The 16,172-nt window shown below is 47.2% G+C and overlaps 1 protein-coding gene across 1 annotated transcript in view; it reads left to right on the plus strand.

Annotated features, from left to right (window-relative positions):
• Positions 1-11,979, plus strand: part of ING4 (inhibitor of growth family member 4) — a 93,148-nt gene extending 81,169 nt beyond the window's left edge. Inside the window, exons 6-8 of the mRNA XM_069650671.1 lie at positions 9,389-9,533; positions 9,827-9,888; positions 10,664-11,979. Of these exons, the coding sequence (XP_069506772.1) occupies positions 9,389-9,533; positions 9,827-9,888; positions 10,664-10,703 (247 nt within the window). The 3' untranslated portion in view covers positions 10,704-11,979. The remainder of the gene's footprint in view (positions 1-9,388; positions 9,534-9,826; positions 9,889-10,663) is intronic.
• Positions 11,980-16,172: the final 4,193 nt, after the last annotated feature.

Genomic DNA, 16,172 nt, shown 5'->3' on the forward strand with positions numbered 1-16,172 from the left:
GGTATTTAAACCTTATGAGAAATCTAAAGAATTTCTCTGTGACACTGCACTCAGGGTGCTGTGTGTCACCATACAAAAAGTAGATGCCTATGGAGTTTGTCCTAAAGTCCAGCAAAAGAGCTGGGGGTCTCTAAGGTGGGAGGCATTAAGCACTAAAATGAAAATTCCTAACACCCCTGTTCCAAAAACCTCATAACTATAAGACTGCTGCCCTGATGGTAAGTTGTACCGTGAATATAGGCCATACCTATTTGTGGTATGGTGGCTAGCACCTCTCATCGTTATCCTAGCCAAATCAATTTAATATCACACAAGTCAGCCCTGTGAGCCCAGTTCAGCTGTGGAAGGGTTATGTGTTTTTTACCACATACAGGCTAACTCTTCTGCAGCCAGCAAGACTGCAGCCTTGGGTTTTGCCTCTTTGTTCCTTTCGTGGGGACAGGAACACCCTCCCCAGAATAGATACTCCACAGGATGCTGGCCTGGGAACAGGAATCAAAGGGTACACACTCACAAAAGGCTTGGCCTCTCACCATGGGACTGTGTATCTAAAGGATTTTGATTCTATTGAGAAGAGAAGCAGGCACGGTTTGTGTAGACCGAGGGAGCCCTTTACATTTAGTGGAAGGTTCCACCATCTTGTTTCTCACTGCCTATCTTTCCTTCCTGCCCACTCCACTTCCTGTGGCACAAAGCACATTGGGTGTGATGTCAGAAGGCAAAGTCCATTGGTTCCTATAACAGGAATTGGACCACTAAAACAGGCTAGCATTAGTCCAATCACCTCAGGACTGTTGCCTTTAAAAGTGGAGGATTCCCACCACTTCTTTGAATCATCTCTGGACTTAAAACCATCAGGAAGATTTCATTGGACGCTGTTGGGAGAGCAGTCCTTTCTGAGATCCTCCAGTTGTGAGGTGAAGACAGGTGTTCAAAGTCAGAGGCGAGCTATATTCCCTAACTATCCCCAGGAACCATTGGGATGAACCTGCTGCTGGAACATGACCTGTGACTCATGTTAGCCACAGCCTAGGACCTCCCAGTGCTGCCGGACCCCTGAAGGTAATGTCCAGCCTCCCCTGGAAGCCTGAGAGAAGGGCTAATATTGTCCCAGAGACCCTGGAGTGGGATTCACTTCTCTCGAGAGCCAAGAAAGCCAAGATTCCTACCATTTTGCCGTTCAAATTCTGTGAGCCTTGATTCGAGCGTGTTTGAGCAAATTTGAACACTAGGACCCTCCGGAGCTGCCTTTGGCACTTATTTCTTTTGGAACCGCAGTCCGGCCATTTCAACAAGTTTTCTGCCACACTGCGCCAGCTGAAGAGTGTCATGGCCTCAGCTCGAACAAGAGAAATGCCCCTGCATCTGCATTGCTTAAACCACCGTTCACGCCTCCAGCCTCTTCATCGCTGATTGAGTCCATGACCAGTGTTCTTCCTGAACCACATCCTTCGAGCTGCCTCACTTGCGCATCCCGTCATCAACCTGTCTGCCGTCAAGCCTTTAGCTGTTGACCTCAATTATCTGGACTGCTCGAGCCGCAAACTTCTTCCAGTTTGACCCCACTTTAACACCCGCTGGACGACTTCATCCCGAGCGGACTCATACTACCGAACAGCACTGAGAAGCCTGGTTTGCTGTTGTCGAACCCGCCAAGACCCTGCAAAGGTATTATTGACTGATATCTACACCCCCTGACCCCAAGTCGTTATTGGACTATACAGACTGCTAGGTCACATTAGTACCCGGCGAGGGGGGATGTGGCAGTCTCCCAGCCAATGAGGAGGCTTGGAACGGGGTCCTTACCACGCTGGGAAAGACCCCACTCCAAGCATCCTTGGAGCAGGAGGCTGCCATCTTCCCTCGCCGCGATTAAAGGTAAGTGCGTTCCCTAAAGCATCTTGCCCCCCCACCCCTCCACACCTCTTTTCCACATATCTGTACACCTACTTAACCAAACCACACTTACCTGCACTCCTCTGTCCCTCGCTGGCGCCGGGGACAGGACATGTTCCCACCGCATCTCTAGTGCTCAATTAGCCACACTGGAAAGGAAGAAGGGACTACATAGTCCCTTCTCCCCTTTCCAGGGTGGCCATTCTTTTCATTAATTTCAATGGGCGCTATGGAAAGGGAGAAGGGACTTCGTGTAGTCCCTTCTTCTGCAATTTTCTTATGCTTTTTTTTTTCTTCTCGAATCGAGAAAATGTTTCAACACTGTTTCTCAGCTTGAGAAAAAAATGCTTTTAGTACCCTGGTATGACGTGCCGGGGTACTAAGACATAGAACCCTAGGAGGGTGGCATTACCAGTGTTGTAATGCCCGTTGGGGCTACGTTAAAGCCCTTGCTTCGCTTCGCTCTTCAACTCCCTAAAGGATATCCCAACAGCATGTATGAAGTACGAGATGAGCCTGACCTCTATCAATGCAATTGTGCTCTGGAACACACTAACCCCATATAGGAAAGTGATTGGCGTTGATAACATAGCACAATTTAAGATCCTGAACCAATCTGGAGTAGACTTGCTGAGAAAATGGAGCTCCTCTTGTGAAAGTATTTTAAAAAAAACTGAACACAGATCAGGTAGTGCTGAGGAATAATCCGAATGCAGTAAAAAAAAAAAAGTTATTAGAGCAAGACTGGATCGAAACTTGTGACAAAAGGATGCAACATAAAACAATGAAGAAAGCGCCAGCGGAGGCTAAAAAAACTTAATGAACTGCCTAAATATATGCTGAAATTTCCTTGCAAAAATAGAAGATCAAGCTTTCTCAAATTTAGACTAAATGTTTGGGAAACGAAAGAAAACAGCTATAACAAAAATGCTAATGAAAAACGAAATCAAGCATGCAGACTGTGTAATGCTTCGGAAGAGGCCCTGAAACACCTGGTGCTTATGTGTCCCATGATGAGAGATGAAAGAACACGTTGCTTTGGTCAAGAGACAGTTAAATGTTCAATACGATTAGCAGAAGATTGGTGGGCCAGAATGCACGAGGGTGAAAGTAACAAATTGATATTTGCACTTTCATTCTTTTTGGACAGTTTGCAACAGAGGCTAGTAAATAAAAAGGATACATTACTGGTGGGAAAAGAACTACTTGTCCAACGAACCATCAGCTAATGATGATTACTGTGGAAAAGCTCTAGTTGAAGTTAATGCTGAAGACCTCTGAGAGACGAAAAAATCTTAACTGCATATTTTAGTTGAACCTATTTTTGTATAGTGTAATTTATTTTGTTTGGATAAATGTGGAAAAAATGTATTCATATGTTGACATAAATTGTATCACTTTTTAATAGGTCCGACATCCAGTGGTCACTGCAGAGTATTGCATTTTGTTTTTCGTAGTCGAAAAGGGGACGTCGACAAGGCGTGTCTGTAACACTATCCCTATAGTGACGTGCGTTGTACCCATAATCCCTCACGCGTCGAGGTCCCTCAGATTGTTTTTTTCCGCCCAGCTTCTGGTCGCCTTACGCGGAGCTCCTAGAGAGACATTGCAAATACTTACTACGGACCTCGGTCCTTAATTATACTTATTATATTGTTAAAGATCCCTCCCCTCGACGTTAGCTGTGAATCTGTTTCCCCGCCGAGCAAGTTTTCGACGGAGGCGAAGAGACGGAGGAGATCCTTCGGCGCTGCCGAACACGTGGCCTGGCCTCGCCGGCCAACATACAGTAGGGAGAGTGGGGGTTTGAACTTTTATCTTCTCTTTGAGAATGTCTTTCTTTCTCCCCTATCTTTCCCTTGGGGTTGTTATCACCAGTTATTATTGCCTCAGCTATGGAGAGGACACCTTTTAAGTTTTGCCCACGCTGTAGGGGCAAATACACTTGGAAGGACAAACACAAGCTCTGTAATCGTTGCTTGCCCCTCGATCATAAGGAGGACAGCTGCGCGGCCTGTAAACTCTTGAAACCAAGAACTCTTAAAGAATGCAAAGTTAAGAGGTGGGCGGACTACGCTATGTCGAAGTCAGTTTCCTCACCCGCCGCCGCTGTTACAGAAAGTGACGAGGAGGGTAATAACTCGACGTCCGTTACGGAAGTCATTAACCCCCAGAAGGAGCGCTCGCGCTCCTCGACGTCCGTCCCCGGCCCCGACGGGCTCGGCTCACGCCCTGCTCATGGGGATGAACACCCCGGTGACAAGGACGCACACAGACCCCATAGGCCTAAGCACACAACCCACGGCTCTTCTTCGTCGAAGACGAAGGATCCATCAGCGCCGAAGGGGACGCAGGGCACTCCGGCGTCTACCTCAGACCGTAAGGGTCTCAAGCCCCACCCGCAAACGCAGTCGCGACCAGCGATTGGGCTTTCATCAAACACGGGCGCTACCCCAAAATCATCTGACCTAACGCTCCATAGAGCGGCCGTCGAGGAACAATGCGTAACGCAGGCAACGTCGACACCAGAGTCCTCTACTGACAACCTCGTTGTCGAGAGCCTGGCGAACTTTTGAAATGATATCCTTCCCTATGCCCACATTACCACAAAAGATGAAGGAGGTATATCTCTTAACTGTGCTCGTTTTACCTTTGATTGCGTTGAATCCTGGTTTGTAGAAGTGTGAGGGAAGAGAAGTCTCTTTAGCCTCTACCTGCTTTTTTACTCCTGCAAGGCAGAAGTCAATTTGTCAGTTTCGTCAATGTAATTGTGATTGCCACTTTTTTGGTTGACCATGGTCTATCACCCACCATTTATTTTTCTTTCAGTTGGCGGCCTGCCCCCACTCCTTCCCAGTTTCCACATCCTACTCCCTACTGTCCTCTAACCCAAACAAAAACCTGTATATGCATATGTGTGTATCTGGCCACCACGTTGAAAAAGTGGTGACCAACATTAAATTGACCAAACAGTGGGCGCTTTAACAACAGCATGTTGCCAAGAATATCTTAGCCCATGTCTTCTGTCTGGCTGGGAAGAGCATAGTGAAGGCAGGTACTCATCAGGAGTTCATCATTGTTGCTCAACTGGTCCCTATACCAGTCTGTGGTGGTTCACTTTTTTCCGCCAGTGTCGGCCCCACATCTGGATCTGTTTGTGACCCATGCCGGCAAGATAGGCCACTTACATTCTGCTCCAGAGAGGTGCCCAACAAGGGTGCACTGGGCAATGACCTGCTGGTTCTTTGGTGGTTTGCGAAGAAGTTATGCATTCCCTCCCATTCACCTGTTATAGATGGTGTTGTAAAGATTCAGACGCTACAGGAGGATGATTATCTTGGTCAACCTGAGTGGGTATGGCATGCAGACCTAAGGGCAGTAGGGTGTATTTTTCTGGAGGAATCTGAGCTGTCGGGGCGTTTAGATTTGTGAAGCAGGCAGAGTTTTCCACCTGGATCCCTGGGCAGGCTTCAGTTTCACGCTTAGCTCTTCACAAGTTTCCAGGGCATGACTTGTCAGCAGAGGTGTTGGACCTTAAGGTTGGAGCCAGAAGACTGAGGTGCACATGCTTTATTTGTGCTGGTGGTGTGCTTTTGAGGGTGGTGCTATCAGCAGGGGGTTGACCCTTTCCCGACTTCCCCAGCTAGGATTTTGGACTTTTGCATTAACATTTGTGAGGAAAGAGGTTCAGGTATCCACCATGAGTAGGTAGCTGGCTGTGCTAGCCATGTTTATGTAAAAGCCTGAACAGGGCTCCTTTTTTTGAGATTTCTATTGTGGTGCAATTCATAAAGGGTTCGGGATCCGCTATCCGTTAGTGATGTATATCAAGGTGCAAGGCCACCTGAACTAAGTCTTAGTGCACATTACTGCTCCACCCTTTGAGCCCATATACAGGTGTGGCCTAAGGTTCCTTGCTTAAAGACGGACTTCTTCATGGATATTACATTTGTCAGATGAGTGAGTTAACTTGTCTCTGCCAGTGGACAGACCTTATACAATTTTTACAAAGGACAAGGTGATGCCTCCGGTGAGCCCCTGCTTCATGTCCAGTCCACGGTTACAGCAGAATTACACATTAACCATTCCATACACAATCCGGCATTCCTTCCACCTCCTCACTCCTCCAAGGTATGTGGGAGGTTGTATAGGCTTGATTGAAAAGGGCTCTTATCCATTACATATCTAGGCTGGACATGTACCATCCTGACAGACAATTGCTGTGGCCTGTGGTCATGTGTCCAGGGGGTGGCTAGCTGTGGCCAAACAGGCCATCCTGAGATGGATTGTAGCATGTACCATTTACTGTAACTAGGTGGGACAGACAAAATCTGCAGGAGTGGGTTATGGCACACTTAAGCAGTCGGAACAGCTTACTTGAGGGGGTGCAAGTTGTAGGGGTTGCAGGGTAGCGAATTGGTGAAGCCTGCATACATTTGCTAAGCATGCCTAGACTCTGCTGCATGGGAAGAGGCCTTCTTTGGCAGATCCATATTGCAGCACATCTTTGCTAAGATCTTTGTATCCCTGTCTTAGTATCTGCAAGGCTACCGCCTTCCTTATTTTTTTTTTATTGCCATTGCTGGGGTAATTTGTCAAAGATTGGGAATCTGCAGAGACTACAATATCCATTAGAGGAACACGTTACATACCTTATGGATAATGTTGGTTCTAATGTATACAAGGTGTCCTCGACAGTGTCCTCCTCTTGCTGCCCTCCTCCCCTTAGTATGACCCCATTCCTTCTTTTGGTGGATGTATCTGGGGAACTGCTGGGCGGGCAGTGCCACTGATGCCCTGGGCACCATCACTTCCAGTGGAGGCTGGGGGGCTTCACTGGTGTTAGGGGTGGCGCCTCCTGCACCAGCTAAGCGTGTTTTAAAATATCCGCTGTCCCAGCCTGCTCGTTGGACATTTTAAAAGTTGAGGAATCTGCAGAGGAGACATCCTATCCATCAGAACCAACGTTGCCTGTAGGGTATGTACCTTGTGCTTTTCTTCACAAAGTTAAACACAAGACCATTAAACAGAATATCATTGGGGAAGACAGTTAGCCCACCTCCAATCAATGTATCCATGTGTAGTGGGAAACCTTCTCATTGTGGAAGCAATTCGACTGCACTCGAAGTTGTGACTGGATGCATTCAAATGCATTTTACCTGAAGAGGTGAGAACTGTTTGAGTTGTTGAGCGCTCACATGAAAGGGGCGTAGGAAAGTTGTCTCAAGCACTCTGCTGAAGTGTTCAAAGAACCTGTGAAATGAACAGTTGAATGTGTCATTTGATAGTGCCCACAGCCTCATGTGGTGCGTGGTATTAATCCACATAACATATCGACCCCTCTAGGACAATCTTTTCAATGGTGGTACCCATTTAGATGATAGCCCTCCTCCTCTTGATGAAAGGATGAAAGACATTTTAGATCTCCAAGAAATATTTTATGGTCCATCCATTTTCTGTGGAGATCACAATTTTTGTATCCTCATTGAGTCATGAGTGCTCCTTAGAGCACCTGGCTATGCGTCTCTGAGTGTCCCAGAGGTCAAAGAGCGAGTCCTTGCTAGCTGATTGAAAACCACTACTGCAGTGGTCCCAAGAGTCAATACTCCAAAGAGCAGACCATTGCAACCTTATTCAATACGTGTCTTCACTTGAATCATGCCTGATTTCAAAGGGCTACCATTTCTTTCCAGATGTCAAAGAGGACAAAACAAAGCTCAGCACCCTTCTATCTGCTGGGCTTAAAGCATGCCTTTTGTGTAGTTGCAAAATAATTCCACCCCGTAGCAAGCAGACTGTGTATCCTCTGCATAGATGTAGAAGACCATGCTACATTAATGCATCAGAGTCTGGTGGGTGTTTGAGTTTGAGTAATTTCTTACGCACACCAGGCAGATAACTGCATTCGGGCGCAGGTGTTAACTAGAAGTTGAATATACCACTGTGGAAGCCTGAAGTCGCCGTAGAGTAACCCTCAAAGGATAGATTCATTTAAATAGGAAGGTTTTCAATTCTTTTCTGAACCTTGCCAATGTGGTGCATGAGCGTATGCCAAAGGGCAACTGGTTCCACAGTTTAGGACCAAACACAGAGAACCTCCTGTCACCTTTGGAGGTGCGTTTTGTCCTAGGGACACATATCAGGAGTTTGTCTCCTGATCGGAGGTCTCTGGATGGATAATGGTGGAGGATTCTCGTATTCAAGTATCTGGGTGCAAGTTTGTGATAACACTTTTACACCAGACATGCCACCTCAAATGTAATGCAATCCTCCACCATCAGCCAGTGGAATGCTTTCCTGGCTGCGGACACATGATCTCTTTTACCCAGATGGGCCGTTAACCTAACTGCTCCATTTAGGGCCCTCTGTAGTCTTAACATGTTTCCCAGGGATCCCTGTCATGAGACTATTACAGTAGTCAAGGTGGGAATTTACCAAAGCTCCAACAACCACTGGATGATCTTGAGGTATTAAAAAGGGGAGAACATTCCTAAGCAGGCACAGGGAATAATATGCTGCTTTTACTTTTGCCCCTACCTGGGCTTCGCTGGCCAGATTTTCTTGCCAGATACACCCGAGGTTTTTCACTTTCTTTGAGAACGGGATGCTCACACCCAGGATCTGTGGAGTGATATGTATGTCTTCCTCTCTATTTTTCTTCTCTGATCTAAATAATGTTACTTGTGTTTTGCCACCATTAAGCTGTAGTTGGTTGCAGGCCATCCATTTTTTATGTCTTGCATACATCGGTCTATCATCTGAAATGCCTCAGGCAGATTGTCTGTCTCCACATAAATCTGTGTATTGTCGGCATATGAGTGAAATCGTAGACCGTGTTTCCTCAAGATGTCAAAAAATGGTCGAATATATAGGTTGAATATCAGAGGTAAAAGCGCTGACCCCTGCAAACAAAGGTTGCAAAGTGAAAGAGACTAACCAACCTCCACCTGCAGGATGTCTGGTTTAATAGGTGAAAGGAGGATTACAAATCACCCGGGTCCTGTTCAGAAACGAGTGGCGCCTCCTCAGAAATCTGATCCTCATGGGGTTGTGATGCAGAAAATGCAAAAGCACAGAATTATTGACTGTAAAATATAGCTGATGGATCTGTTCAAATTGGCTGAATTTCTGAGTCATACTTAGCAAAAATCAGCACAGGTTCCACACCCCTGGGTGAGATTGTTCCATTCCATAAACACCTGGATGTGTATACTTACTGTATGTTCAATACATTTATGTCTGACAGGCTGTTTGAATGTAGGGTCTTTATTGCTGCATAATCTGTGTCAAGTGATGGTGTGGCCGTGCACTTTTCGGGGAGATGGACCAATAGTAAACCAAGCCATTAACACATGGTTGGAAGATGTTGATGTAACCAATTTATTTTGATACAATCCTTTTCTTTCTGAATATTTGCTTGTACAAGAGCTATATGCAACAATCTGACCATAGATAAAAGGTTTGTGCTCACCCTGTCCCTTTTCATCCCTAGGTCTGAGTATGCAGCACCATCAGTAAACTTTGGAAATGTGCACCCATCGGATGTGTTGGACATGCCGGTGGATCCAAATGAGCCTACATACTGCTTGTGTCACCAAGTATCCTATGGAGAGATGATCGGCTGCGACAATCCAGACGTAAGTCAGACACTTTCACCCTTGTTTTCCTGTTCTTTCTATGGCCTTTTGTCCCCCCACAACCCCCCACTCATTATCTTCATCCTCTTTTGGTTTCTTCTCTATTGACGGTCTGTAACTTACTTTCTCCCTCCCTCCCTCCACCCTTTGACATCCTTATCCCCATTCGCCTCCACTGCTTTCCCCATCTGGAATCTCTGTATTTTTCTGTTTTCTTCTACCCTCCACACCCTTTCCCTTCTGAGTTTAGCTACCCCAGTCTCACTCTAACATCTCTCTCTTTTTCTCTCCAGTGTTCTATTGAGTGGTTTCACTTCGCCTGTGTAGGGCTGACCACTAAACCGAGGGGAAAATGGTGAGCATCAGGGACTTTGCAAAGGAAGTTGGTATTGGAAGTACAATTGCCGAGTTGTCTTTTTTTGCCCAGTGCTGGACTAGCTGGAGATTCTGCAAGTTAGCATTGAGAAGGAATGTGTGGATCAGTGTTCTGTAATACTAGGGTGTTTCAATGTTGGAATTCACTAGCAGAGCAGTATGTTGATACACGTTACAAAGGAGTGTGGGAGCACCTCTACTGAGAATGAACATGGTTCAAAAACCCTGTTCTATGGAATTTCTTCCACTCGGGAGGATCTACAACCACGTTTTTGCTCACTGCATCCTTCAAAAGAGTAGAAAAATCAATTTGCAGATCAGTCTTTGTCCCACCCAAAAGGGCAGTCCAGCACCGAAATGCCAGACAAATCTACAAGAGTACCATCAGTAACCCCAGACACGTGTTTCTGCTTAGTCGGGCCTCATCACTGAGGTGTAACTGAGCCTCTCTAAGGCACGCTGAGCAAGGGGTCCACGTCTGGATTACCCTGGGTTACCTAGGGCTAAAACCCAAGTTTTACAAAGTAGTGTGGGTGCCCCTCTGCTGAGAAAAAACATGCCAAATATCCTGTTCTATGGAATTTCTTCCACTCTGGAGAGTCTGCAATCACGTTTTAGCTCGCTGCACCCTTCACAGAGTAGAATATCCATTTGCATATCAGTCTTTGTTCCAGTAAGTCGATCCAAGTACTGCATCCGTAACAGGGCAGTAGTTCTTTCTATCCCCTCTGTTGAAACTCCTTTTCTCTTTGCAGGTTCTGTCCTCGGTGTTCTCAGGAGCGGAAGAAAAAGTAGAGCATATTGAAGCAGCTGCTGCCAGTTGAATGAAAATCTCTTCTTCCATCGTCTGTTTGGCCTCCTCCCCTCCCCCCCGCCTCTCTTTGGCCTGTGCCCTTCTCTACCACCCCCTTCTTGGGGAGGGTAAGCTGCTGCTGGGAGGGCAAGAGGGGGACTTTTGAGGTAGTGGTCCATAGAGGCCCTTCTAGTTCTGCAGTGTGCGAATTTGCAAGCAAGCACGGGCGTGGTGTTCACACTGAGCACACTTGCTTGTGTTCTAAGTCTGTGTTAATGTCCACTGTTCTAGAAAGTGTTTTGACAAGGTATCAATTTCAGCTCTACTATTGGCTGCATAGACACATAGCTCCTTCTGCGGAAGGGAACTGGAGTGATTGAGGGGTTCACCCAACTTGTGCTAATGGGTCATAGAGAATTCGCTACTCTTACCCTCTTTCTGTTATTTAGAACTTCTTCCAGTGATCCAGGACTGCAGATAACTGGGGGCGTGGGGAGACGGCAGATGCATAGGAACAGTGTCAAGGCATTTTCTTGATGGGTTGGTTTCACAGCCGGAAGAGGTGACCGCTCAAAATTGGTTTTCAGAAACACTGTCTGCAGGAGTCAAACTCCAGATCAATTTTTGGTGAAGCTTAAAAAAGACTTGCCTGTGAAGTCACAAAGTGGTCTGCAATGCTGTGGAAAGGCCTGCCCTGTAGACGATCCACCCCTGTTCTGCTTCAGATATTCATGTCTCCAAAGACCTGTTCTCCTGTATGCATGCTACCCTTTCTCCAAGAGATTGCTGCTGCTCTTCCAGAAACAGTCTGCCCACTCACTGTGTTCTTTATCTTCATGTAGAGACTTGCCCTTGAAGCACTAATTTATACTTTCAACTGAAGATGGATGAATCCTTTGTGGGCTGTCACCCTGAAGGCGTTTGTACATGCATAGGCGGTCTCACTTTCCACGGTACAGGTTCCAGAGGCAGTTGATGTTCTGCAGATGGCCCCAATACTTTCAAGAGGCATGATTGCACCCTCTATAGTGACATGGCAAAGACACCGGTTTCTCTGTGGTGCGCATCAATCATTTGAACATTTATACATTCTCTTCCTCGTCTTTTCTCTCATGTCTTTCTTAGAAATAAAGGCGTGTATCAGCCTTTCTGTTACACTCACCCCAACCCCCCCATATCACTGTGTGATTCTCATGGTGTCTGAAGGGTCAGATATTTCAAGAAACATGGTTAATAAAAGAAAATGGCAAAAAATGGAAATAAAAACAAAAGACATCCCCTTGTGTGTATTTTGTAAAACATTTTTAATGTCTGCATTGTGTCTAAATATGTGTGCTTAGAATCTATAGCGACCCTCTAGATTGTTGGGGTCTTGAATTTATTTAGAGATTATACTTTTATGTTGTGATGATGTTTCACTCAGACTTAAAAAAATAAGCAAATCGCCAGCCCCTCAACTACACTCTTCTGCACCATGTGGCCTTAGCTGTGACCCTCGTAGGATGGAAGAAAATCCAGTTGGACAAAGGTTGAAGTCTAATTCATTAACCTGTTGTGAGGAGGCAACCAGGACCGGCAACAACACCAGCGAGAAGAGGGGACCAAGCGTCTATTAGTGATTGACATACCTGTAGTACTGTCTGTATCAAACACCCTCAGAAGGAGGCCCCATAAACCTTAATTCACTTGTCCTCTCCTTTCTAGGTGTAACAAAAGTTGGAGCGTAAGCTTGATCCCAGGACGGGATGCAGGCTTCACAAAGCAGGATAAATATTTATTGAGAAGTGTCGTACTTCAGTAACACGAGGAAGGGGGGGGTCTTAATATTTCTAGCACCTAACCTGCTTGTGTTATCATCTCCCCTAGTCAAGGGTACTGTGACAAAGGTACATGAAAAGTAGAGGACATTTTAAAAATGTAGAGTAGTGATTGTATTGTATTGTTTATTTGCTTGTATAGCGCACCAAACCCAGGGGTATCTGGGCGCTTTTTCTTAGGTTACAACATAGTTACAGAAAATATATACAATTTTTTTATATATATATATATATATATATATATATATATATATATATATATATATATATATATTTCTGAGGCTTGTGGAATCTGCTTAGATCACATGCTGTGCATAGGCCAACATCTAGTGGAAGCTGCGGAGTATTACAGTTTGTTTTTCGAAACTCGAAAATGGGCGTCGACACAGGGCGTGCCAGTAATACTATCCCTAGTGTGACGTCCACTGTACCCAAGATCCCTCACGCGTCTAGGATCCTCAGATTGTTTTTTTCCGCCATACTGGTCGGAAACATTTTGCAGAGTCCCCTGGCCTTAGCCATACTTTTGCTAAAAATTTGAAATAATAATCTATTGACATCCTTCCCCACCCCAACGTCTAACTTCGACACTCGACGCCGGCTGGAGAAGAAATAGACCGGCGGCTGCTGCACAACGGATTTGGGCCTCGGAAGGCCGCTGGCCTCGGCCCAGGCCTTGGAAGGCCTCTGGCCTCGGCCCTGCAAGTAGGGAGAGTGGGGGGTGGTACATACTCTACACTCTTGGTATATAGGTACACCTTAAACATTTCCTACACTTAACAGCCCGCTGCCTCAAGGTGCGTATGGAGGGTACCCCTTTTCAATTCTGCCCCAAGTGCAATCGCAAATACCCTTGGGTCGACAGGCACGCCACGTGCAATCTCTGCTTGCCGAGGGACCACCCCGAAGCGAACTGCAGAGCGTGTAGTAGGTTTAAACCTAAGACACTTAAGGACCGTTCGCCGAAGCGTTGGGCCCACCACGCCAGGCAGGCGGCCATGGCAGCGGAGGGCGCCTTCAGCGACGGCAGCGACTCCGTACTTTCGGACGGCGAGGGCATTACGGTGTCAAAAGACAGCCGAGCGCAGGTCCCCGACTTCGGAAGGTCGCCCGGCAGGGCGGCTTTGGGGAAGAGCCCCGGCGACACAAGCGCTTCACATACTACACACGGTAAACACACCAAGTCCAACCGAGACTCAACGACGTTGAGTTCTCGGAAAGAGGCACAAACAGAACGGTCCGATTCAGGGTGTCCTCTGGGCGCTCTCGATCAAGATCGCCGCATGACTCCAGGCAATCGTGTACTCTTGCCAAGAGTGCCTCACTCCCTAGGCTAACAGAAGTTTGATCGTCGGAAGACGAAGACGACTTCCACCCCCAGGCCGCGCTCCAGGAGTCGGGGCCCGCAGTTAAAGCCAACGAGGCCCCACGCTCGAAGGACAGGGACACCACCCCGTCGAAAACCTCCGGAGCCACGAAAGGACAGGGAAAACATTTTTCTACGCACGGGGAGGGGTGAAAACAGCAGAAGAAACAACCTTTGCACTCTTCCACACCTGTGAAACACACCACTCCCCCTAAACAGACAGACAAAACCAGGTCTGCTGATATGTCTAAGACCAGCAAAGCTACTCGGGATAAAAAATGGTCCAGTGAAGACATAGATAGGGTCATATCAAGAATGTCTTCTTTGGCTGATTTTTATGATAAAAATCCAGAACATTTCCTCTCGTATGATCCACAAGGGGCGACTCCCTCAGGCTCTACTGATCCTATCCCCCCCGAGTAAAAAGCCCCGGTTTGAAACTCTGATGAGGTCAGAACCCTTCGAGGTACAACCATACGCAAGACCATACTCACTGTATCAAGGAGAGGCTTCCTTTGGTGAGGACCAAGAATTTGGTATGGTAGAAGAGCAAACCGGGACGGGCTACAATGGGGATGATGAGGATCAGGAAGAAGAAGAGGAGGACCCGGAAACATACAGAGTAGATTCCCCGGTAGAGAACGAAGCCCCGGTTACCGACTCCCCGGTCGATAACCAACCCCTCCTAAACGAGGTTCTCGCACGCGCAGCAGAGCACTTCCACATTGACACCCACGGTGTCCAGGAGGAAAGGGACTTTGCAGAAGAGTTAGTTGGAGAAAGGAGGCCTGTTGCCCAGACCATCCCTATCCTTAAGTCCATTCAGCGGAGAATAGACCCGTCCCTGGTGAACCCGAACCTCACCAGAGCAGTCAATCACAGGGTTGAAAAGCTTTTCAGGGCGGCCCAGTCTGACCCTCTCTATATAAGAGGACATCTGAAGCCAGACTCCCTAGTTGTCACCAACACTCGTAAGAGGGCTGGAACACCCTTGTCATCGTCCGAAGCTCCTCCCGACAAGGAGAGCAAAAAACTATACGGTTTCGGCAGGAACGTAGCTTCAATGTCCGCCTATCAAGCAAGGATTGCAAACTCCACCACCCTGTTGGCCAGCTACAACTGCCATCAGTGGGAAGAAGTCGCGGCACGCATATCCTCTGCTCCTGAACCTTTAAAGGGCCAGTTAGCTTGGATTTCCGCAGAGGGTAGAGCCGTGTCTGGTTGCATTTTGAAAGCAACCTTCGACGCCGCGGACAACGCAGGCAGATTGATAACAGAAGGTACTGTTATCAAGAGACATGCGTGGTTACGGCAGTCTGGTTTTAAGGCAGAAACCCAGGCATCATTATTGGACAAACCGGTGGAAACCGATCTGTTGTTTGGTAAGGCGGTCGAAGACGCACTGAAGAATGCCAAGGACGAATACGAAACACTCAAGTCCCTTGGCCAGTTAACCAATAAACCCCCTAACCAGAGAGGGAATAGTAATGTTCGTCGCCCATGCGGCCAAAATTCAGAGAGGATGTACCTATTCCCAGGGGCAGGGTACACAGTGGAACAACAACCAACAGTCTACCCAGGGTTACGGCAGGGGTAATAGGAGAGGTCGTGGTAAGGGCAGAGGCAGCCCCAACAAGGGAGGTGGCAGCCTCCACCAAAGCAGTGACGCTCAGTTCAGGGTCCCTTCTCACGCAACCCCAGTAGGGGGACGCATTTCCGACTTCACCCAGGCTTGGGAAGGGATCACATCAGACAGATGGGTGCTGTCAACAGTATCCACAGGATATTGTATAGAACTACTACAGCGTCCCCGGAAGCATCCTCCACGACAAAGAGTACATTCTTTAGAACATCAGAAGATTCTCCTCGAGGAGATCGCCATTCTGCTAGAAAAGGACGCGATAGAACTCGTCCCGGGACACCAGGTAAACAAGGGTATTTATTCAACTTACTTCCTTGTGCCAAAGAAAGATTTGACAATGCGCCCAGTATTGGATTTACGGCCTGCCAACAAGTATGTCAAGCCCCAAAAATTTCATATGACCACGCTACAAGAGGTAATCCCCCTCCTAAAAAAGGGGGATTACATGGCAACCTTGGATATGAAAGATGCTTATTTTCATATTTCCATGTTCCCAGCGCACAGAAAGTATTTGCGCTTCAAGGTGGACAGTCGACACTACCAATTCAAGGTACTGCCCTTCGGGATAGCTTCAGCACCAAGGGTATTCACCAAGGTACTGGCGGTGGCGGCTGCACACCTACGCAGGGAGACAATCCGAGTGTAC

The sequence above is a fragment of the Ambystoma mexicanum genome, chromosome 3p (assembly GCF_040938575.1).
Source record: "Ambystoma mexicanum isolate Mex_15411 chromosome 3p, UKY_AmexF1_1, whole genome shotgun sequence".
NCBI lineage: Eukaryota > Metazoa > Chordata > Amphibia > Caudata > Ambystomatidae > Ambystoma > Ambystoma mexicanum.